Here is a 24,690-nt window from a genome sequence, read left to right on the forward strand (position 1 = left end):
AGAATTAGTGGGGGCATCTCGATCGATTTTGTTTTAAATGATTCACCCATTTTTGGGTGCTTTTGTTAGGCCAGGAATATAGGTGCCAAGGAGTAACGCATTAGTTATTTATTCGTATACAATATTTTAACACACACACAACACAACACTTCTACTCAATTGGTAAACCCAATATATCTGAATCTGTATACGAAAAAAATACTGATCATATAATCGGTGAATTAATTAGTTATCCCGTAAAAATATCAAAATAAAATGAAAAGTATGAAGTGGTCTACGTAGTGATTAATTACTGGTCCACTTCTAAAAGAACTGGTCCATATATACTTTTAGTCCAAGTTATTGTGGCCATAGTAGTTAATGTATCTTTATCTAAATCTTTTTGGTAGTGATTTTTTCATTAATTAACCCATTAATTGGACTGTACTTAATTATGAATTGGTTTGTAAGGAAAACTGTGGGGCTACACGCGCAGTCACTCTTTTGCCTAACATTTCAATTCTCAAACAAACTGACCACTGTTTCATCAATTAATGCAATAAAATTGAACGACTTTTAAAAAAAGCAAGTTAGAGTAAAGTACAATTAATGCGTATTAATTAATGTAATCAATTTCGCATATGTACCTTTAGTTTCTATTTCCTTTTTACGTTGTAATTTCAATATATTTTTCGTGAAATCGAAGACGAGCTAGTAATATGGAGTGAGTGGAGTATGCAATTTGATGGATGGGATAAAATTTACGTAATATAGGTACATACTCAAAAGGAAAAAGGAAACCTAGGTGTTTACCGACAAATTTTGGAGGATTTGATTTGTGGAAAAGTGTGTTTCAACAAATAATTATGATTATTGACATTAATTAAAGAGATAACAACGAGGATAAGAGCGGGATTTGTAGATGGGGATCGGACGGCCAATCACTCCCAGCCGACGATAAATTAATTTAAATTTATAATTTTAATTCCATATATTATTAAGGCCGCGTCTTGGACCTAATTTTTTTAATGGATAAATAAATTTAAATTTTAAGGTTGCGCCATGTTTGATTTCAATTGATAGTATATATGGTTGGCAGTGTTAGCGTAGGTTGTGTCTGAATTCATTAGTGTAGTAATTTACTTGAATTCATCATTATAGAAAAAGTGGAGGTGATCTTTGCACGATTAAAAGGCCGGTTAGAGAAAAAAAAATGACAAATCAGAATAATTAGATTTCTTGTAATTAATCGCTCTCCCTTTTAATCATCTCTTCTTCTGTTGTGTTTTTATATATGTGATAATGAAATAGAGAACCAAATAAGTTGTGTAACTTCATATCACATTTTTTTGACAAGATTTCTCCTATTCCACTAATTAGGGTACCGAATATTAAAAGAAAAATGATAGGGCACGTGGGTTTAGATGGCTAGGAATTATAGCCAACCAAATTATAAAGTGTATATATGCACTCATGGGAATCAAGAATTGAAGAAAACCATGCACTGAACCTTGCACAATTTTGCCCTAATTTGGGCACACTTTTAATTGCTCTTTTGAAAAACTTTTACTTTAGAGAATCATTTAAATGTAAGTGGTCATATCACTATGTTAGTGTGTGGATTTCATTAAGATTGGACCACACCCCAAAAGTCATGTGCCTTTTTAAATCTTCTATAGTAGTATATATATACATATGTTATATTATTGCTCATGTCATATAAGTATGTAGAACTCAAGTTTTTTTTTCTTCTTTCTTTTCTTCCAATATTTTACTTTTCTACTTGATGATTGGCTTCTCATGTGCAATATAACGCATTCTATATTTAGCCTCTATATGAATGTACAATTTTTTTTATTTAATTCACAACCATACTACAGATTCTTTAATCTTATATCTTCTCAAATAATAGTAATAGTAGTTTTTTGGGGAAAGAGATGTCTTCCTGTATTGATTATCAAAATAAAATTTGCACAGAAATGTTGGAAATACAAGAAGAAAACCAGAGAGAAGTCATTCTCTTATAGTCTAAACTCATGAATTCATCAACAAAAATGGCCAAAAACTGATATCTTCAACCTCTACTATTTCTAATCATCATCTCATGGTAACACAACAGGTTCAATCGACCATATATCTCTAGCATACTGATGGATTGTACGATCACTGTTAAACTTTGAAGAACCAGCTGTGTTTAGTATAGACATCTTTGTCCAATTCTGCATCCCAATCATAAAAAAATAACATACATTGATGCACATACATAAAATCAACAAATATAAAGAAGGTGAAGAAATTGCTTACCTTTTGATCCCTATAAGCCTCATCAACTCTGTCTTGGCACTCTATGTAGCTCGGGAAGTCCTTGCCAACGAGGAAGTAGTCAGCCCGGCCATACCCCTCGTTCCCTTCCAACGACCCCATCAGCTCCTCGTAGCTGTTGGCCCCGAATGCACCACTCCTCACAAAGGCCTTCACCTCTTCAAATCTTGGATCTGCCACAAACTGTACACAATATATGGTACAATTACAAACACTTCATTTTATTTTTCTTGATATATATGCCACAAATTTAGTCTGTTTTCAATGTGTTTGTTTACCTTCCCCTCGGCTCTTTCTGTACGGAGGCCTGCAATCTCATGAGCCTGAGCCCCGAACAGGAAAAAGTTGCTCTCTCCAACCTCTTCTCTGATCTCCACATTCGCCCCGTCTAAGGTTCCTATAATTAGGCAGCCATTCATTGCAAACTTCATGTTGCTGGTTCCACTTGCTTCCATTCCAGCAGTACTAATGAGAGAGGGAGAGAGAGGTTATGGCTCAGATAAGCTGGACTATATCGTCGAGAGGGGTAGATGAGCTACCTGATATGTTGAGACAGCTCACTGCCAGGAATGAGCACTTCTGCAACACTCACATTGTAGTCGGGGACGAAGACAACCTCAAAGAAAGAGAGATCAAGCAAACAGTTTCATTCAACTTCTTATGTTAATATATATAGCATATACAATCACAATATCTACCTTGAGAAGGTCGCCTATGTCAGGATCTTGGTTTATTGTAGCACCTACGTCTGCGATAAACTTGACGATTCTCTTAGCTTGTACATATGTAGCAAACGCCTTCCCACCAAATAAGCACACTCTTGGAACAAATCTCTCTCTCCTCTCCTCAGCACTCATCTCCTTCATCTTCTTGTAACGATACACGATGCCTAAGATATTCATCAGCTGCCTCTTGTATTCATGGATTCGCTTGATCTAAACAGTCAAAATATGATGTCTAGTTGATTAACTTTGTGAATGACAAGATTATGATTTGTGGAATAGAAGCTATGGATACGAACCTGCACATCAAACATTGCATCCGGGCTGACAACGTATCCTGTTTTCTCTTTGATGAAAGACACAATCTTCTTCTTCCTGATCATCTTTGCTTCCCTCCATTCGGACTGAAGCTCTTCGTTGTCAGCAAACTGCAGGTGTTCGAAAAATGAAACATTTATCAGAGCAAACTCGAAACATAAAACATATAAAAAATTGGACTACTTGAACTCCACCTTGCGCAATTCGCCTAACTTCTCAGTGTTTATCAGCCAATCCTTTGAGCCTGTCCAATTGCTTATGATCTTGCTAAGCTCCGGATTGCAGAAGCCAATCCATCTTCTAGGCGTCACACCATTCGTCTTGTTCTGAAATTTCTCGGGCCAGAGCTGTTTCACAAGCAAGGAAACTGATGCAAGTCAGAAGATAACACATCTCATGATTCCTACAAGCAAGAAAAAAAGTTTATGGATGGATAAGTCACCTTGTAAAATTCATTGAAAACTTCTTTTTTAACAATATCAGTGTGGATTTCAGCTACTCCGTTCACAGCATGCCCTCCGACAACACACAAGTTAGCCATCCGGACAAGCTTTGGCTGTTTTGGATCAGGTTCAAATGTTGAAGTTACTTTTGTTAGAGGCGAATCCTTTGCCTTAACCACCTCCACCTCTTCTGCTTGCTCGTCTTCGTTTTCTGGTTCATCGGATTTTTCCTCAGCAGTGGCTTCTATCACTTCAACAGATTCAGCTTCTTCCTTTACTTCCTCCTCCTTTCCCTCCTCGTCTTCTTTTTCTTCCTCTTCGATTACATTCTTAACAAGGCTTTCCTGTGACTTAACAAGTGAATCTATGACAGCAGAAGGAAGTTCAATATTGTCCAAAATCCTCATTTCATTAAGCTTCTCCTTCAGCAACTCGAGATCCTCTTCACCATATTCTCCAATTATAGTATTGATAAGCTGTGCATGAAACAATCATATTACACACAAAAGAAGAAGAAAAAAAAGCTTCTCCACTTAGTAAAATGCAAGGAAAGCAATCAAACACCTCTTCATCAATCATTCTTATGATCTCAACGTGGCGTGGGAGAAGCTCTTCGAGAAGACTCAAACTCCACTTCTCCAGAGCCTCAGGCAACACCGTGTGGTTAGTATACACCACAGTTCTATTCAAGGATCAATACTATCTTAGAATTGCACATAACAAAACTCTTAAAAAACAGAACTAGTCTAAACAAAAAAACAATACGGTACCTCTTTGTGATATTCCATGCTTCTATCCAGCTCAAACCCTTCACATCCACCAACACTCTTATGAGCTCGGGTATGCATAATGTGGGATGAGTATCGTTCATCTGCACAGCAACCTTTTCGGGGAACTTCTCCCAATCTACCGAGTCCCCTGATCTCCTCTCAAATCTTGCTATAATGTCTTGAAGAGAAGCCGAGCAAAGAGTATACTGCTGCTTCAGTCTAAGCGTCTTCCCCTCGTGTGATTCATCACCGGGGTACAAAATGTAGCAAATCTGACAAAAACAACAAAATTATGGAAGTTTTTTTTTTCTCAACAAAATTATATTACTAGAAGTTATTAGGAGCAAGATGTGAACCTTTTCATGGCTTCATATGCTTTTGGGTGATCACCAGCATTAAATGCAGCTAAATCAAAAACCTCCGCAGCAACCTTTGTCGACCACAGCCTGAGGTTGATGGTGGTCTTAGTTTTGTATCCGGGTATCGGGACATCATAGGCAACTGCAACTATGTCTTCTCCTCCAACCCATTCCTTTTTTCCCTCCGTCCCCTCTATGACTTCACCGTAAAATTTAACAGGATACGAGATGTCATTTCTTACTATTTCCCATGGATTCCCCATCTGGTGCAAGAACTCAAGCAGTTTATCATGACAATGAGTAAAGGAATCGGACAAATCAACGAAAATGGAGTAGAAAATACCTCAAGCCAATCTTCAGCAACTTCTTCTTGACCATCTTCGGTGATGAGCTGCTTAAACAGACCATATCTGTATCTGAGGCCATAGCCCCAAGCAGGGTAGTTAAGCGTTGCAATGGAGTCGAGAAAGCAAGAGGCGAGCCTCCCTAATCCTCCATTGCCTAGCGCGGCATCTGGCTCCTGCAGTGAAACCCCAAAACTGTATAAATCTACACTTGAATAGTGTGAAAAAGGCCATTCTCCTCCCTCACCTGCCCTGCCACATCTTCTAAGGCGTGACCGAGATTTTGCAGCGCCTCAGCATAGGCACCGGTGAGCTCCAAATTGCCAACTGCATTCAGTAATGCTCTGCCCTGAAGATACTCCATGGATAGATAGTAGGCCTGCTTGACATTCATCTTCTCATAGTAGTCATAGGTGGTGTTCCAGTTGATGATGAGAAAATCACGAACACTCTGCGCAGTGGCATGGTATGCTTTTGGAAACTCGAAGAGCTCGGGAGAGAAGGAGGGGGTGAACTCGGCATGAAACTTGATGCTTGATGCAACAGATGCAGAATCTGGCTTCAATGCATGTTATCCAACTCCTAATTCAAAAATCAAGAAGCATTTAGCAGATAAGTTCAACATCTATAGCATCATATTATGAACACAATCACACATAAAAGACAGGAATTTGAAGAGTGGATTTTGAACCTAGTTCTTGTTCAATGGAGGGAGAAGGTTTCTTCTTGCTAGCGACATTCTTAACAAGGAAGCACCTGCGAGAATGAATGGAGGGCCAGTTTTTGTTGGATGCGAATCGCCATTTCCATCTTGTGTTGCTGCTTAACAAAGCAATGGTGGTGGGGATAGAAGAAGAGTGTGAGATCCATAATGCTGAAGCCTCCATCAAATTCTGTCACTCAACTATCTATTTTTCTCTGCTTCTCACCTCCATGTATATATGCACATAATCCCCCCCCTCTCTCTCTCTCTGCGTCTTCTTTAGGAGAAATTACGTTCGTTCTTTTCTTAGCAACGGAAGATATTTTTTCTGCATTCCGACAATAATACCAAACTGCTCGTTTCGCCTTTTTGGTTATTATTCAATTATTAGTAGTACATCGAAATTTAAATTTTATTCATTTTAAGTAATTTTAGTTTATATCTTATCAGAATAATAAACCTAATATTAGTAGATAGAAATTAAACTATTGTTAGAATTTAAAATACATAAGAATATACCTATTATCAAAATTCGTAATCATCAAAATAGACTGTGTTCATATTTTTACATATATGATGTGTAAAAACAATATGGGAAGCACAAAATTGTTTATATAAGTAACTATCAAGTTGGTACATAAAATGGTACGAATACAAACAACTACAAATATAATCATTCAAGATATTGGTAAGAATGTGACCCACATGTATAAATATGAGATACAAGCAATGCAGAAAATTCAAAGAATAAAAATACAAATCTAGACAGCAGATTATTTAATTAGATATTGCATGCCAATAATATCTGAGAATTTTCAAATTTATAAAAATATTAGTACTATTAATACCTCCTACCTTATTATTCATAGAAGATGAAGAAGAGCGAAAAATCCTCAACGGTAAACGGTCAACGGTCGAGAAAATGACCCCTCCAGTTTTTTCTCTGCGGTGCCTCATCTTTCTATGTGCTATTTCCATAATATAGAACCGATTTCTCAAAACCTCAAAAAAGTTCTTCCGCTTTTCTCTTCGTGATTTTATCTTAGTACTTTTTTTATTCCCTTCTTTACATTTATGCTGATATTTTCATAGTTAAGCAATTATTTCTTCAATTTCTTGATGTTTTTCAGCATTTTCTGCATGCATATTAGCATATGTCATGGATGATTTAATTTTCCAGTTTTATACGTCAGATAAGAGAATCATCCATGCATGAGAGAGAGAAAAAAGAGAGAAAATTCCACAACTTTTAACACAAATTTGTTGCAATAGAATTGTAGGAATCTCATTGCAAACAAATTTGCATAAGGGATATATAGAGATTCTTCCATAAGTGGTTGCACAAATTTGGTGCATTAAAAGATGAAGTTCTTATGGGATCTAACATATAGCAATGAAGTTATTTATAGATTGAATTTATTTTATGTTTGCATAGGCGATTGAAGAAAGGAGAGAAAAATGTTTGGATTCAGAAAAGGAGCTGCACCTGCTGAGAAGCCACCTCGGCAGACATCCAACGACCCTGATGATTCAGACGATGAGGATTCATCGTCAGCTCCGAAGAACATGGGAAGAAGAACTGCCTCTGAACCAAACCTTGACAGCATGTCTGTCCAAGAACTGGAGGGCTACGCGGTCAATCAGGCCGAGCAGACCACCAGGTCCGTCAACAACTGCTTGAAGATCGCGGAGGACATCAGAGGTGACGCCAGCAGGACTCTTGAGACCCTCCATGCGCAAGGCGATCAGATCCACAGGACTCATGTCATGGCTGCTGACATGGAGAAGGACTTGAGCAAGGCATTTTTTTTGTTTTTTCATTTTTTTTGGTTTATTGGTTTAGTGAGAAACTCTGATTTGGTGCAAAATGAATTTAATGCAGGGTGAGAAGTTGTTGAATAGTCTTGGTGGGATGTTTTCGATGCCGTGGAAGCCAAAGAAGGGGAAGGCCATCTCAGGCCCTGCAACTTCTAAAGGTTAGTGTTTTGGATGTTTTTACATAGTTCACAGATAATGAGGTTAGTTTTATGCTTGGACAGATGACAATGATATTCCGAAACGCGCCACTAAAGAGCAACGACAGAAGTTAGGTGTGGATCGCAAAGCCCGGGGCTCTCGCGCGCCTGATGGAGAACCAACAAGCGCTCTGCAGAAAGTCGATGTATATTGCTCTGATCCCTTTCTTATATGTGTCTGTGTGTTTCTCTAAAACTCAGCCTACACTAATTTTTGTTGGGAAATGGTGTTTGATTAGATGGAGAAGGATAAACAAGATGATGGGCTTTCAGATCTTAGTGATATCTTGGGAGATTTGAAAGGAATGGCTGTTGAAATGGGATCTGAACTAGACAAGTATCTACTTAAACCACATGATATGATAAGTATATATTTCTGTTTGTATGTGCGTGTGTTAATGAGGAAAAGGTGCATGGTTGATGCAGGCAGAACAAGGCCCTTGATAGTCTTGATGAGGACGTAGACGAGCTCAACTCGCGAGTAAAAGGCGCCAACACACGCGCTCGTAAATTGCTCAACTAGTATAGATTGATGCCTGAAATGTTGCTACTCCTTAGAACAACTTGTGTCTTTGTTTGACAGTTTGTATGTATTGTGTTGTTGTAAGTTACATTACACCCTTTTGTTGTACCTGTATAGTTGTATGCTTTCTGTAGAAATGTTTGCATAATGTGTTATAGATTGTAAAAGGATTTCTGCATAAACTTGCTTACATATATGAATTTACAAAGTGCAGTAACATTATTTCAAGAAGTATAACTATAACTGCATTTACATGAAATAAAAACAGTGCATAAATAAGCATCTCTCTCTAAAAACAAGAAAAAAAAAGTACCTACGCAGTGTAACTATGACTAGCAGAGGCTCCCCATCATGTCTCCTCACTCTTCACAGCAGTCCATTGTGCCTTCGGACCACCTTCCCTTCGAGCACGTGAAACGAAACCCAAAACATACCCAAGAAAAGCTCCAAGGGCAAGCACGCTCGCAACTCCAACATACCACGAAACTCTCGTACCAAGCCCCTGATGAGGAGCGACACTGCTGTCGTTGCTGCTAGCAGCACGCCCTACGCCATTCAAGACCTGCCCCGATGCCATGATCTCCACGGCATCGTGCACCTCCCCGTCGTGGTTCCCCACGTACAACAGCGTGAGCTTCTCCCTGTTGGCGACCAGTCTCACGTAACCAAACTCACCACCACGGTACAGTGACCTAACTGGCTGGGGGAAGATGGGATCCGTGAGATGGTCGGCCCTTGGCTGCCAAATCGGCTGCCAATCCTGCCCGGCCATCCCAATCACCAAGTGCACCGGGTACGCCTCCCATCTCTCTCCCTCGATGCCCAAGCTTCCACAAGTGAAGTTGTTTAGAGGGCAAAATCGCTCGTATCTATGCACGTGACCCCATAGTGCTAGTGAAACATTGTTCTTCACAAGAAGAGGCTCCAAGTGCTCTTGGAGCCTCTCCCTAAATGGGCGGTCTCTTGTCTCGTAGCTTGTAGTGTACATAGGCCTGTGCCCTTGGACGACAACATAAGGTGTCTTGGTTCTGTTCACTGATTCAAGATCCTTCTTCAAGAACTCATACTGTTTGCTCCCAGCTAGGAAATTAGTCTCTGTCGAGAAATAAACAAAATGGACTACTCCCATGTCAAATGAGTAATAAAGATTCCTCGTAGCAGGGGCTCTGGATCCAGTTGGTTCTGAGGAGTTCCCTGGCATGCGGAACCTGAGACTGTAAGGCACCCCACACTCTCCACCCCCGTCTTTGCCATAGACCGCACTGGACCAGTCGGGCTTCCAAGGCTGCAACAGCCAATCATATTCATGATTGCCAATGCACACCATGTATGGAACTTTGGAAGCCACAGGTTCTATCTGGTAGAAGAAGTTATCCCACAGCCAAGAATAGCCTCTCGCATAGCTTATGTCTCCAATGTGTGATATCAACGAAGGCTTGTCGCCAATAGCTTCAAGATCTCGACTTATCCACTTAATTGTGGCAATGCTTTCTTCCTGTATGCGCACATAAGTTGAGTAGGGGGTAGCAGTCCCCATGTCCCCGAACAAGAAAGCTATCGTCTCACTCGAATCCTTGACTGGAGACACAAAGGTGTATATTGTGCTCCACCCCCCAGAATCACTACCCACCTGCCATAAGTTTATACAAATAAAAGTACATTATGAAACTATAATTCGCTTAAAATCAAATCACTGTATAAGCTTATGATTTCCAGTTTCTGCATTAGGAGATAAGGCAATGAACCATTTAATCCACACATATGACAGTGAGAACAGTGAGAAGTAAAGAAACCTAAATAATAGTATCAGTTCTCTTCCTATGCAAATCCTGGAAGCCAACTCTGACACCTAAAACCTAACTCTTTGATTCACTCAAATTCTATAAAAAAAACCTAAATAAACCTGGAAGTAAAGAAACCTAAATAAGCATCATTATTAAAAAAAAGATTGAATTTTTACCTGATAAAAATACCTCTTCCCATCCTTCAAACCAAGCATGACACCATCATGAATAAAGCCAGGATCCCTCCACCCAACGCTGTCATTGGCCGGCGAATCACACATATCCTCTCTCTCATACCGGGCCACCTCTGTACCTGCGACCCGGTCCAATCCATCCCGGGTCAACCCGTATTTCACAAAGCTCTCCTTCCCATCATGGGTCACGAACATGACCCGCATCTCCCCGTCCCCGCCCGTCAGCGCCAGGTGGACCTGTTCGGGGCCCCGACCCGGTTCAAACGTCACCGGGTCGGACTGCGCGAGGAGGTGCTTGGTCCTCGGGAGAGGGTTGTGGTCGTGGTCCGTCTTGTCCGGGTTGATCTCGGATTCAGTCCAGTGGAAGATCCGGAACTGGTAGTCGGATCGCATGTTGACGAGAGGGATCGTGACGGTGCCGGACCCGGATTCCCAACCGGGCGAAGAGGAGAGGAAGATGTAGCCGATGAAGTGGCGACGGGCGGAGTTCGCCGGAGTGTAGATTCCGAGCCAGTCGAGAGGCGACGGCGAATCGAGGCCGCTCCATTTGATCGTCACCGGGTCGCCCGATTTGGGAACGGATGTCGGGGCGACCGAGATCGAGACTTTGGATGAGGATGGGGCGACGAGGAGAGACAGGATTGAGAGAATCGCGACTGCGTGTGATGGCTTCATCACTTCTTTAATTTTGTTTGATGAATAGATATTTCTCAGCTCCGAATTTGAAGAACAATATGGAAAGAATTTTGGTGAGCTTTTTTTTTGTCGAATAAAGAAGTGACAGTTAGAAAAAGACCCGAAATCAACTAACCAATGATGTTATTTCAGGTAATAACTGTAAATAAAATTATTTCAGCTAATACCAAAATAACTCTAAATAAATTTTAACTCAAAATAATTTCATCCAATATTTCACAAAAATATTCATTCCACCGATCATGTTGCAAATATCATATGATGAAATTTTTGGATGAACATCGTCGATTAGTTAAAACAACGACATTTACTTGTTAATGAATATATTAGTATTGCACTTGGGTGATCGGATTTATTAGCGTTGGACAATTGTGAACAAACTCAATCGTGAATTTTTTCAACTAAAATAGACCAAAAAAGCTTTACAAAATTTGCTAATAAATATACTTCCAATCCTAAAATTATAATATCTATTATGGGCCAACTGAAGCTTACAAAAGCCCGTTTATAGTAGGGCTGAAATGTAAGCCCAGCCCATCATTGCCAGGTTTCAAAATTAATTGTTGAAATTCTATAAATAACATTGGTCAACCTGATCCACAATTATATTCACATCTTCTTACTTTTCTAAATTGGAAAATAATATTTTCTCTGCCTAAAAAAAGAATGCACAATTTTTGGTGTACAAAGTATATTTTATAATAAAGAAATAAACTCATTTTGTTACTTTTAATGTTTTTTTTGCAGATACTGGTGTGCTATGTTTAGTTTAATTTTTGTCAAGTTAAAGTACAAAATGAAAGAAAATATAAATTAAATTATCCAAAAAAATATAATTACGAAGCATGCATTAATTTGTGGGATTATTTAAAATGGCAAAGTGTGTGTTATTTTGTGTGATAAATGATAACGGAGTAAAGATTACTCGGTTTATCATCTCTAACGTTTGATAAAATAAAATGAGTGCAATACTCAACTCCCCAATTGACCAATTCCTAATAAGATGAAAAATGGCCCAATTTGTATAATTTGATATGATTTTGGTTTAGATTATCTAAAAAAAAATGTCTTAAGACTCTTAACCCTCTTGTTAGCAGGTCACTTTCAACTGATCGACTAGATAAAGAATTCAATTTGCAATATATTAGTTTATGAATGTTATAATTTGTAAAATCAATCTACAAGCTAACATACCCATACATAAAGATATTATATAGATATTAATATTTCAATGATTTATAGTATTTTTCTCAGCTCCCATACTTTGGAGTATGTTTTTTTAACGATATTACTTTGTAGTAAGTTTTTTTAACGATTATTGTTCGGAAATATTGCCATATTTTGTAGTTACGTACGTAAGATCAATTATATATCATGAAATCGAGTAATTAGCATTTAGGTGGAAGTTTTAGAACGTAAATAAACACGTGAACCATATTATCATATTGCCACTCTCTAGTTTGGCAAGTAATTAAACTCCTCCTATAATATTTTTTCTTGAATATTAATCAAGCATATAAAATCACAACTTAATTAACTTAGCAACGTTCTAATATTTCAATTTCAAAGTCGCGAATTCACCTATTATACCACCCTCTATTTTCAAATAAATAATTGTGAGCTCATATATGGGCATCGGTGTGTAATGATTCTTGAAGGCGGGGTCGATACGATATATCGTATTGAAAATTTTGTATCGTTATCGTATCAAAAATATCGATATGAAAGAATTTCATATCGTTATCGTATCGAAAGTTTCGATATACCGGATTTCGGTATGAATAATATCTATACCGTTACCGTATTGAAATTTCGGTATATCGTACCAAACTTCGGTATACAGTTGTGAACGGTATATCGAAATTAAATGGATATCTATTTATATATTTTAAACTTTTAACCTTAAAATGATTAATTATATTATTATTATTATCATCAGTATAAACGGTATATATCGATAATTCAATACGTATTGATTTTCGATATATTTCGGTATACCGATAATATCGATATATATCGTATATTCGATACAAAATGGTATACTGCGGTATAAGAAAATTCATATCGTTATCGTATCGAAAACTTAAGATACGGTATTGTATCGTACCAAAAATTTCGGTATACCAAAAATTCGATATTTTTTGATACAATACGATCGATATACCGTTTTTTCGGCATATTTACCCGGCCCTAGATTCCTCAATTGAAAAATATCATACTTTCATATACTCCAATATGTTAATTTATATTAAGATTATACTAAAATATTTCAATTCTTTAATTAATATTATGTAAACTTTGTTTTAATAATAGGCGTCGAGGACACGTTATTTATTTATAGTACTCCATCTATTAGATGTAATGTCAGCTCAGCTCCATTCGAAATCAATTCCTTCGAACGGATGGGAAATAGTTTTGGTAATTTGTTATTATTGGACACTCAAAAAAATCCCACGCAATAAATAATTCGCATCATTACTACTCAAGATAACATTTTTATTCCAATGAGGAAAGGGTATTAAATGATACTTTTATAGTATATAGAATTTGCAGATACAATGGTTGCTATTAATGCAATTTCCAATAACCAATTATAGAACAAAATTAAAAGATTTAATTGTTTCACAAAAACACGAAACCATTAAGCACCGATTTCCCGCCCGCCCTTCTATTAAGGCCACCCGCAACACGTCACGCGGGTGGCCCGTATTCCGTCACTAAGGGACGAGACGGCGGCGTGACGAGTTGCAGCGCCCCGTCTCGTCCCCAGCCCGCTCCGCGTTCCGTCCCGCCGTGAAGAATGGCGAGACGTCTCGCCACGCGCCGAGGCGACGTTGCGCGCTCCGGCGCCATGCGTGACGCCCACTCGCCGGCCCGCGAGTGGGCATCGTCACGCTGACGCAATAAATCATTTTAAAAAAATTTGAATTAAAAAAAAGAAAAAAAACGGTAATATTACCGTTATATTACCGTTTTTTCCCTTTTCCTTTTTTTATGGCAAGACAACTTGGTATTCCGCATCCAGGTGGCTTCAGTGCACATCCACCGCATTCGGGGGATGATTCGCCGGCGGAGTAGTTTTTTATTTTCTATAAAATTATATTTAAATTATGTAATTTTTATTTTTTTAGGATTTTAATTATGTGTTTTTTTTTGTTTTTTTGAATTCTAAGTTGTATTTTTATTTTATGTTGTAATTTTATTTTATTTTTAATGAAGTGTGTTTTTATTAATTGAATTTGTTGGAAATAAAAATAAAAAATAAAATTAAATGAATAGTAATTTAAGGGACGGATAAGAGATGGGGGGTTGCAGGTTCCGTCCCTTAGTTAAGAGATGGAGTAAAAAAGTACGGGGGGCCCATGAATAGTAATTTAAGGGACGGATAAGTGACAGCATTGCGGATGGTCTAAGGTTCTCTAATGTACAACGACACACAACAATTCATGATAATTATATGATTTTATTTTTAAAATTTTAAATTTTCTACTTTTTTATTTTGAAAATATGTTCATTTCTTAGTTTTTTTCTTTTTGTAAGTATTTTTACACAATTACTGGAATAATTATACCGATACTCTCCTCTCTCATTAAATGTCTCATATTTCATTTTTCTTCCATCTACCATTAAATGTGATCATTTCAATTTTTAATATTTTTGTAATTAAACTTAAACCACAACATTAACTTATTTCACTCATATTTTATAAAACTAAGATATAAAAGTTTGTTTCACATTTCACTAATTTTTTTAACATGCATAGAAATAAATTTTAAAATTTGCAACTGTCTAAACATTATTCTCAAAAAGTGAAAGTAATCTAGAAAAGAAGTACTCCCTCCATCCCGAGCTACTCGCTCATTTCCTTTTCGGCACGGAGATTAAGGAATGAGTGTATAGGAAAGTCAAAAATGACGGCTATAGGTGAAAATTTTTACTAAAAATGGAAAGAGTGCAAGTAACTTGGGACGCCCAAAAAGGAAATACGTGCGAGTAGTGCGGGACGGAGGGAGTATAAATTTGACTTTACAAGTGTACTCCCGTTGTTTGGTAATAGGAATCTCATTTCGTTATTTCGGTATGTCTGTTAATACGAATCTCATTTCATTGTAACTATAAATATAATTTATAAAAAGAAAATTATTATTTTTTTAATAATAATTGAAAAAGCGAATTAAACAATAACTTGTGTATTTATTTCCAGATAATTAGAATTATATATATGCGACGATGATATAATAACAAAAGGCACAATTTTTTTTATTATCATAATTATGGAACAATTACACATAGAACACGCACTACTTCTCAGAGTCTTGTTCACGTTTGATCAGTAGACTCTCCCTGCCTGGCTGCCTGCACTTATATGTCTCTGACTTCATCACATCACCTTCTCATCAAAACACACACACGAATTCTTATAACAAGAACTCTCTCTCTCTCTCTCTCTCTCTCTCTATATATATATATATATATCATGACGATGACAACTCGCTTCTCTTCCACAATCCCTCACCACCACAGAGCTCTCATACTCACAATCTCTCTCTTCCTACTGCTCATACTCGCCGCCGCCGCCCAATCTCATAACACCATGCTGCATATGGCGCCGCGCCGCAACTCCTGCCACCCAATCTCCGCCCATCTCCCGCCAGCCATCAAATTACACCTCCAACAACTCCGACAACACTGTCTCTCATACTCGCCGCCGCCGCCGCAAAGTGGAGATAGCGAGATCGATCCAAGATACGGCGTCGAGAAAAGATTAGTTCCATCCGGCCCCAATCCCCTCCACAATTGATTTATATAGCACATCAGAAACCCTAACACTTCTCTCAATCTTCTTCTTCATCATCATCATACATTTTCATGATTTTCTGTGAATCAAGATTGAAGTCAGAGTTGAGGCCTGGTTTCAGTAGTAGATTTGTTGGTATCTGTTTCTTGTTTTCTTTTGGCTTATTATTTTTGCTATTTCCAACCTTGTTTTGGACTCGCCTTCGGTGTGTGGAAGCAGCGAAACAGCCGTGGAAATAGTCTGCTAGCTAGATTGATTACTACTAGTATGTAATTTGATGAATTTTAGGAGTAAGTTTTTTGTGCAGAATTTTGCTTCTCTTCAGATTTACTTAATTACTAAATCGATATTCAAAATTTGAAGCCCGGGTGGGGTTTGTCAAGAAAATCCCATGAATCTCATCAATTTTAGCAATTGTTTTGAGTGATGTCAATTTCAATGAGTCGTTACATTTAAGGTGGGCAAAAGGGTCTTTTTGTTTGCTTATATATATATATATATATATATATTGTGTGTGTGTGTGAGGGAGAGAGTCAAGTCCTACAAATTACATAGCAAAAACAAAAACAAAAACATGACTAGGTTTTTTGAGTATATACAGCTATTTATGTGTGTATCAATAAAATATGATATGGGAAAAAAATAAAAGTCAAAATGGTGGGTAAATTAAATTTAGTGAAAGGTCAAGAATCCCATGGTTGCATTAAAGTAAAAAACTGCTTACTGCCCTGCAACTAAAATGCCGCGATGTATATCACTTTTCATTTATTAAAACTATACTCCTACTATTCATTTACTGATGCTAAACAGCCGTCTACTTTAGATTTTTTTTAGATTTTAGCATATAAAAATTTAAAGTTATTGGCAAACTGTTAAAATAGAAAAATTATTTTCCTACTAATATGGATAAATAATTATTGTATTTACTAAACTAATTTATCCAAAAGAGTAATATCATTAAAAAATAATGAATTCAACAACAAACCTTCAGATAATAGGAGTAATTCAGAAGAGCAGAGCAAAATTCAAAATATCATACTCATGGATCAAAAAACTTGTACGTCGGTACGTGTCTTTCTTAATTTTGGATATAGTATGTCAATTTGTAAAATATATTACTCCTATTGATATGATTGGGCATATATGTTTTGATACGGCATATATATTTCCGTAAAATAAGCAAAATCATGATTTCTCTTATCCCTTTTCTCAAAAAAAATCTGGAATACATTCCTAGTTGATACTTGAATTAGTTTGGGATTCTCTATCCAATTTTTTAATGGAATGATAACTTTGCATTTCGATTTTCTAATTACAAATTGCGAGTTTTTGTAAGATTGAAGAAATCTACGAGATTTATGAATACGCAAAAGTTTAATAGTAGAAAAATCAATTTTCTACTTTTTTAAGTCATAGTTTCTGAAAATCTTTGGGTCATTAAAAAAAGAGTAAAGGCCAAAATTGGTGGAGGCGGCTGCAGATGCGAAAGAGGCGGACGGCACCGTCGGAGAACCGCCGCGAGGTGGTGGTCGGAGAGGGTGAGGCGGCGGCAGCTGAGGCTGTCGTTGAAATATTATTTAGGGCACATTTTATGAATTGAAATTAGACCCGCACACGGTTCATGAACCGACAGTTTCGGTTCAGAACTGCATGTTCCAATTTTTTGAAATATGGAACCGAAACCGAACCGTGAGGCTGTTTCACGGTTTCTGTTTCGGTTCCGAACCGCCGGTTTTCGGACAGTTCGTAGCGGTTTAGGTTCGGTTTCGCGGTTTTTTCCTTAATTTTTTTTTGCCATGTAGTTTGAAATTATAAAATACATTGGAACAAGGAAATGGGTAGTTTAAATTGAATTAAGACGAGTAAGGTGAAAATGATATCAAATTTACAATTTACATATACAAATTTCAAGAATGAGGTGAGTGTAAGTGAGGATACATGAGAGTATTTATAGATAAAAATAGGGGGAAATGAGATCCAATTTGAATTTAAAATCAGTATTTAAATAAATAAATAAATAAAAATAAAAGAAATAGTTTTTTGTGCAATCAATTTTGAATAGTGCAGCCATCACCCTCAGCCAACCAATCAATTTTGAAGACTCAACTAATCAATTTTGAAGACTACATATTCATTAATCAATGTTAATTAGAGTATTATGCTTTATTTAAAGTAATCAATTCTTCTAAGTTTTATTAAACAATGTTGCTAAATATTTATTAATAATGATCCATACTTCATAGACTCCATACGTAAAAAACCGTGTTAATTAATAAAATCGTATAGTTTTACTATAAGGATTAACTATGTTTAAATTTATCAATGCATTGGCGGTTCGGTTCGAAAAATTTCGAACCTGAACCGAACCGCGGTTCTAAAATTCACAGTTTTGGTTCGGAATATTTCTCGCGGTTTCGGTTCGGAACCGTAAATGGAGGTTACGGTTTCAATTTTAACCGCCGGTTCGGTAAACCTTGGGCAGCTCTAATTGAAATACATTATTTTTATCTTGTTTTAATATATTATTTTTTATTTTCAGAATAAAAAAATATAATTAACATGCTTAGCTGGGTCAAAATTGCATTTAAAGACGTTGACCGTTACAATTTAACGGAATCGTCAGTTTTGGACCGATTGAGATCCGAGTTGAAATGTTTGAGATGAAAAAATTCAAAACATTATGTTTAGGACAAAAAACATAAAATGGTCATATGTTCGGTACCAATTTTGGTATTTACTTAAATTTTTTTTACTGTACTCAATTTAAATTGTAGTATTACATTTTTAATTATTTTCTTTTCCATAAAAAAACGAAATACTCAATTTAAACAAACAAAATGGAGTAGATTAAAAGAGAAAAACAAACCACCGACGGGATCAACTGATTTCACGCGGCGTCTCCAACCTGACTACTTCACACACATCACACACAGTACAGCACTGTATGTAATCTGGATCGCCGGCAGAGAAGCTAATCTGCAATGGCAAATTGTGTCCGTTTAATTTCTTCTATTCTCCATCTCCTCATCGTGGTTTTGTTGCTACTGAACGACGCCGTGCTATGCAAAACGCTTAAGCGAGACGGTAATTTCCTCGATCCACTCATTTTTCTCCAGTAATTGTAGTTGATTGTTTCGGAGAAGCTGATTTCTCCAGTTGAGAGAGTCTTAGGTTTCGTTGGGAAGTTATGGAGGTCGTGATTGGGTTTTAGTGTGATCGGTCTGATTAGGTTATGGTTTTTATGCTGATAATAGTTCTTAATTTTCATGATGCGGTTAAATTTTTTGTAGTCGGAAGGTTGATTAGTGTGATTTTGTTGGATGAGAAGTTGATTTAACGAGTAGATGTTTTCTTCAGTGTTACTGTCAACACTATTGTTTCGTGGAGCTCTATTAGGTTAAATCTGGTAGAATTATAGCACTAGGAACGATATTTATTGGCTTCTACTTACTAGTACAAGTGTTAGGATCTCACGTCTCAAGGATGAGTAATATTTTTCGGACACTTGAACAACTGTGAATTTTGAGGAATGTGCTGTTATGATTTGTGATTAGATATGTATGCTGAGCAGAGTATGTGTTTTTTCTTTGTTAATAAGACTCTGCTAATGACAGTGAAGGCATTGAATGAAATAAAGGCATCACTTGGATGGAGAGTGGTGTACGCTTGGGTTGGAGACGATCCTTGTGGAGATGGCGATTTGCCTGCTTGGTCTGGGGTAACGTGTTCCCCTGTGAGTGGTAGCGACTATCGGGTTGTTACTGAATTGTGAGTTTCAGCCTCCTTCTCTTCTTACCAGTGAACTTTATCAATTGTTGCACCTGTTTTTCAATTAAATTAGGTAACACATTCTTCTCATTATTGGATTGAGGTACTTTGCATTCTCAGTTGATTTCCCACATTTACCTTGCAGGGAAGTGTATGCAGTTTCTATCGTTGGTCCTTTTCCTCTTGCGGTCACCAATCTGATGGATCTTACTAGGCTGTATGTTTGTTCCAGCCAAGCAATTTATTAAATATTATTTAAAACAACCGTTATTTATTTCCTTGCTATCTTTGCATTTCTAAGATGTTTTGTTTGGCAGGGATCTTCACAACAACAAACTCACAGGACCAATTCCGTCTCAAATTGGACGACTGAAGCACCTCAAGATTCTGTAAACTCTTTTACTGTCACATGGATGAACTAAATGCTTTCTATTTATATCTGAATCCTGTACTTCTAACATCATTCACTCTTCACCTCCCTCCCCCAAATTTCATGCCTTTTTTCCTGTTTCTGAGGTTTTTACTTGTTTTGTTATTATTTTTATCAGTAATTTGAGGTGGAATAAACTCCAAGATTCTATTCCTCCTGAAATTGGTGAACTAAAACAGCTTACCCATCTGTAAGTGATTATTCTGCTTTCAGGTTATTAATTTCTGTTTGATTGGATTTTTTAACTTTGTTTTACAAAATTCTTCATGCATTTTTTTTACCCTGCAGCTATCTGAGCTTTAATAATTTCAAAGGTGAAATCCCAAAGGAGCTTGCAAATCTTCCACAACTCCGTTATCTTCAACTGCATGAAAATCGTTTGATTGGGAGAATTCCTCCTGAATTGGGAACCTTAACAAACTTGCGGCACTTGTAAGATACCACCACATTACCACCTACAATCTAATGTATCCTACATATTCTTTTTCAATGCAGCTGCTTATGTTCAATGTTTCACAGGGATGTTGGTAACAATCACTTGGTTGGGACCATAAGGGAACTTATTCGTATTGAAGGATGCTTCCCAGCTCTTCGTAATTTGTATGCTTCACTAATTTAGCTGTTTGGTAGTTTCTGCTATATTTATTAACCCAAGGCAGTCATTGATGGTCCATGTGATAATGCAGATATCTAAATAATAATTACCTTACTGGAGGAGTCCCATCACAGCTTGCTAATTTGACAAATTTGGAGATCTTGTAAGTTTTAAACTCTGCTAAGCAGTATCTAAGATAATATTGTGTTTTATTTTCCCTATTATGTGTGCAAGCTAATGATCTTATCCAATCCAGATATTTATCCTACAACAAAATGTCTGGAGTTATACCATTTGGGGTTGCTCATATTCCTCGATTAACCTACTTGTAAGTGTGTTTATAAGTTTTTCTTATGTTGACTCACCCACATACGTTATCTACATCCAGTTAGTAATTTATCTTTTACATGAAGCAGAAAGAATATGCTTGTATGAATTGTCTGGATTGACCATATGGTGAACTCAACATGAATCCTTTCTTTTCTTTTTTTTAAAGAAACAGAAAATATAAAAAGTAAAATGAATAGAAGAATAACAAAGGGATATCTCAAACTACCTTTACAAATTGACTTTACTGTTCTTGTTATTGCCCTTTTAAATCCTTCCTCTAGCATTTTGCTCTTTCCATCCCTCATGTCTGCATTAAACCCAAAACGCTCCACAGCATATAGGAACACCAATTACATAAAGAAAAATGAATAGAGGGATGGACAACCTACCTAATTTTACTTATCAACTTTACTGTGCATATTAATCTTCCCCTTGTTATCCCTCTCTAGGCATTACATATACAGCAGATGTAGGGTGACCTCCATAGAGCTGAATCTGATCACCCTCTTCCTCCATTTATTTGGCTCCTCCGCCAGGCATAGAATTATCCCAAATCGCGTGCCATATTTGCAGTAATTGTACCTTAATCCTTCAGATGAATAGCTAGCTGTATAAATGAGAAAAGGAGACGCTCCCTTTTAATCGAAAAACATTTTTTTCTGTTTCACATGTGCTAGAATTATCTAATGATATGCATCATTGATTCAGGTACTTGGATCACAACCAGTTTACCGGGAGGATACCTGATACCTTCTACAAGCACCCATATTTGAAAGAAATGTAAGTTCTGCATAGATTCAACTTCTGCTGAGTTTTTTTTCCAAAAAATGTCAAGTCTTTTTATTAGTTATTCAATTCTCTTGTTACAGGTACATTGAAGGAAATTCATTCCGACCAGGCGTGAAACCGATTGGGGAACACAAAGTTTTGGAGCTTGCTGATTCAGAGTTTCTGGTTTAGGAGATGAATCGCCCTAAGTTCTGGCTAGTATTATTTTTACTAATATTTATTTATTTTTCCGTTGTAATCGTACGAACCCATGCCCTGCTTCAGAAGATTTGATTCAAAATTATTTATGTAAGCATGCATCTATCCCAAGTAAAGCATCATATGGGACTACGGCCTCTCCACTGTGTATAGATATTACACTTCTTTTTGCAGTTCAAATAGTAATTTTCTCATTAGTCATATGTTAACATTATCTATAAACCAAATAAATCGTTTCATAAGCTTACACTTGAAACAAAATTTGAATCAATCTCTGAATGTGTTTTGATGACCTCAAGAATTGCAGATATCTCATCCATTTTCAAATGTGTCTTCTCCCCAGCAACAAACTCATGAGCGGAACTATCAATCTCCACCGAGCTACATCCCGGCGTCTTATCCACTCCTCTTCGTCTCATTGTTTTCCTAATCCTCCTTGCCTCGTCGTGCCTCCTGACAGCTGCATATGCATTTGCCAGCAAGACGTATGCCCCGCTATGCCTCTCCAACTCCACAAGCCTCTCAGCAGCAGCCTCAGCCAAATCAATGTGCCAGTGGCTGCAGCAACCGCTGAGCAACGCTCTCCATGCTATTGCTTCTTCAGAGGAGGAGCCCGTAACTGGCATCCTCTGAACTATAGCGTTAGCTTCCTCAATGAGCCACGCCCTCGTGAGGAGATCGACTATGCACCCGTAGTGCTTGGGCCCCGGCTCGATCTTGCAAACATTAGCCATCACATGCAGCAAACGTAGCCCTTCGTCTGCCATGTTGGAGTAGCTACAAGCTGCGAACAACGAGATGAACGTCACACTATCCGGCTCCACCCCTAGCCTCCGCATTTCGTCGAACGTCTTAACCGCACTCCCTCCGTCGCCGTTCATAGCATAGCCTGAAATCATAGTGTTCCAGCAAATCACATCTCTCTTAGTCATTTCATCAAACACCTTCTCAGCCAAATCCAAGCACCCGCATTTCGAATACATGTCGATTAAAGCAGTGCCCAATTTCAAACCCACTGGCATTCCAACCTTCTCCACATACCTATGGATCCATTTCCCAATCTCGAGACACCCTAAATGAGCACAAGCACAAAGCATGCTAACAAGACTAGCCTCATCAGGCTTAACCCCACTCAACTGCATCAACCTAAACAGCTTCAAACCTTCTTTGAAACAGTTAGTTTGAACATACCCAGCAATCATAGCACCCCAAATCCCCCTATCCTTCAAAGGGGCTTCATCAAAAATCAATCTTGTCGAATAAACATCGCCGCCTTTAGCATACCCTGAAATCAAAACTGTCCAAGAAACAACACATTTCAAAGAAATCTCCTCGAAAACAAGCCTCGCCGCTCCCATTTCTCCCACAGCAGAATACCTCGCAATCAAAGAGTTTCCCATGTAATTATCGGACGGGAAACCTAGTTTCAGAGACTGCCCGTGAACCGATCCTCCAAGATTCAAACTTTTCATGTTTGCGCAAGCTTTCAAGATGTAAGGAAGCGTGTAATTATCGGGGAGCAAACCATGTCTCAAAATCAATATGTGTACTTGTAAGGCTCTAAAGCTCTCGTCTTTGAGCAGGAAACCTTTGATCATGGTGTTGCATATGCAAATTGTGGGGTTTTCGATCTGATTGAAGATTTTGTAGCCGTAGTCGACAGCGCCATGGTAAGGGTTTGAGCAGAAAGCCAAGATTCTGCTGAGAGCGAAGGTGTTGGTGGCGAGGCCACATGTGACGGCCAATGCGTGAGCTTGCTTTAACTGCGTTAAGCTCTTGCATTTCTCTAAGAGCATCTCCAATGGCGGCGAGCGGGCCGGCTAACCGATTTCCGGCGCTCGCCGGTCCGCTCGCCGAATCATTGAAACCGGCGAGCGCCATTTTGGCAAAAAAATCGGCTAGCGCTGGCCGATTCGCGAGCGCTCGCCGCCATTGCAAGTTCAGGACCGGCGAGCGAATTTAATTTTATTTTTAAAATTTTCGAAACACTATATATAAGCGATTTGCACGTCATTTTCATTCGCACCACTTGTTTTAACGAGTACTCTCTCTATCTTAATTTCTGTACAAGATCAACAACGGGAAATGGAGAACAACAACGAAGGTACTCCAGTGACGAGCGGGTCTCAAACTCCCCCGGTACCTGTGGGAGGTGGATGGGGTCCGATGCCCGGGTACTACAACATGTACCCGTGGCAGCAGATGATGCCCGGGATGGCACCCGGGGGAGTATGCCGGGGGGTTTACCGGCTATGCCGGGGTGGGGTCCCGGGATGCAGATGATGCCGGGATGGGGTCCCGGGATGCAGATGATGCCGGGAGGGGTACCGGCGACGCAGGGGACGCCGCGGGGGTACCGGCGATGCAGGGGACGCCGGGGGGAAAACGTTTATCGCCCAAGTTTTGATTTTTCGACTGATTCTTCACACACATCGACCCCAACGGAGACGCAGTTCATGCAATATGAGACTTTCTCCTTAGAGGAGTTAGGGTTTGATCTTCTCGATGTTCCGGAAACTCCCGTTCAAACGAGGGAGTAGGGCGGGGTCGGGGCCAGCAAAGAAGAAGGGCAAGGACAAGAGGGTCGGCCAGTCGTCGCAGCCAGTTGAG

At 38.3% G+C, this 24,690-nt stretch overlaps 4 protein-coding genes and 1 pseudogene across 5 annotated transcripts; 2 read left to right on the forward strand and 3 right to left on the reverse strand.

Moving 5' to 3' along the window:
- Positions 1 to 1,980: 1,980 nt before the first annotated feature.
- Positions 1,981 to 6,235, reverse strand: LOC121801409 (annotated as a pseudogene).
- Positions 6,236 to 6,723: 488 nt separating this feature from the next.
- Positions 6,724 to 8,717, forward strand: LOC121798053 (putative SNAP25 homologous protein SNAP30). 2 transcript variants are annotated; one of them, XM_042196878.1, is made up of 6 exons: positions 6,724 to 6,859; positions 7,396 to 7,760; positions 7,843 to 7,936; positions 8,000 to 8,121; positions 8,215 to 8,312; positions 8,402 to 8,717. In XM_042196878.1, exons 2-6 carry the CDS (start codon positions 7,419 to 7,421, stop codon positions 8,496 to 8,498), a joined length of 753 nt encoding a protein of 250 aa, XP_042052812.1. In that variant the 5' UTR covers positions 6,724 to 6,859; positions 7,396 to 7,418; the 3' UTR covers positions 8,499 to 8,717. The 2 variants fall into 2 exon arrangements, with proteins under 2 accessions (XP_042052812.1, XP_042052811.1); XM_042196877.1 differs by lacking the exon at positions 6,724 to 6,859 and adding an exon at positions 6,950 to 7,005.
- LOC121798052 (probable inactive purple acid phosphatase 2) lies at positions 8,654 to 11,245 on the reverse strand. The gene is made up of 2 exons (XM_042196875.1): positions 10,459 to 11,245; positions 8,654 to 10,128 (listed from the first exon to the last, which is right to left on the reverse strand). Exons 1-2 carry the CDS (start codon positions 11,149 to 11,151, stop codon positions 8,848 to 8,850), a joined length of 1,974 nt encoding a protein of 657 aa, XP_042052809.1. The 5' UTR covers positions 11,152 to 11,245; the 3' UTR covers positions 8,654 to 8,847.
- A 7,578-nt stretch (positions 11,246 to 18,823) lies between these two features.
- Positions 18,824 to 22,277, forward strand: LOC121798056 (probable leucine-rich repeat receptor-like protein kinase At1g35710). The gene is made up of 11 exons (XM_042196881.1): positions 18,824 to 19,054; positions 19,585 to 19,738; positions 19,884 to 19,955; positions 20,056 to 20,127; positions 20,287 to 20,358; positions 20,457 to 20,600; positions 20,688 to 20,768; positions 20,855 to 20,926; positions 21,020 to 21,091; positions 21,802 to 21,873; positions 21,963 to 22,277. Exons 1-11 carry the CDS (start codon positions 18,952 to 18,954, stop codon positions 22,051 to 22,053), a joined length of 1,005 nt encoding a protein of 334 aa, XP_042052815.1. The 5' UTR covers positions 18,824 to 18,951; the 3' UTR covers positions 22,054 to 22,277.
- Positions 22,267 to 23,876, reverse strand: LOC121800347 (pentatricopeptide repeat-containing protein At5g66520-like). The gene has a single exon (XM_042199919.1). The coding sequence runs from the start codon at positions 23,874 to 23,876 to the stop codon at positions 22,317 to 22,319; it is 1,560 nt and encodes a 519-aa protein (XP_042055853.1). The 3' UTR covers positions 22,267 to 22,316.
- Between the last annotated feature and the right edge of the window lie 814 nt (positions 23,877 to 24,690).

This window comes from Salvia splendens, chromosome 4, assembly GCF_004379255.2.
Source record: "Salvia splendens isolate huo1 chromosome 4, SspV2, whole genome shotgun sequence".
Lineage (NCBI taxonomy): Eukaryota > Viridiplantae > Streptophyta > Magnoliopsida > Lamiales > Lamiaceae > Salvia > Salvia splendens.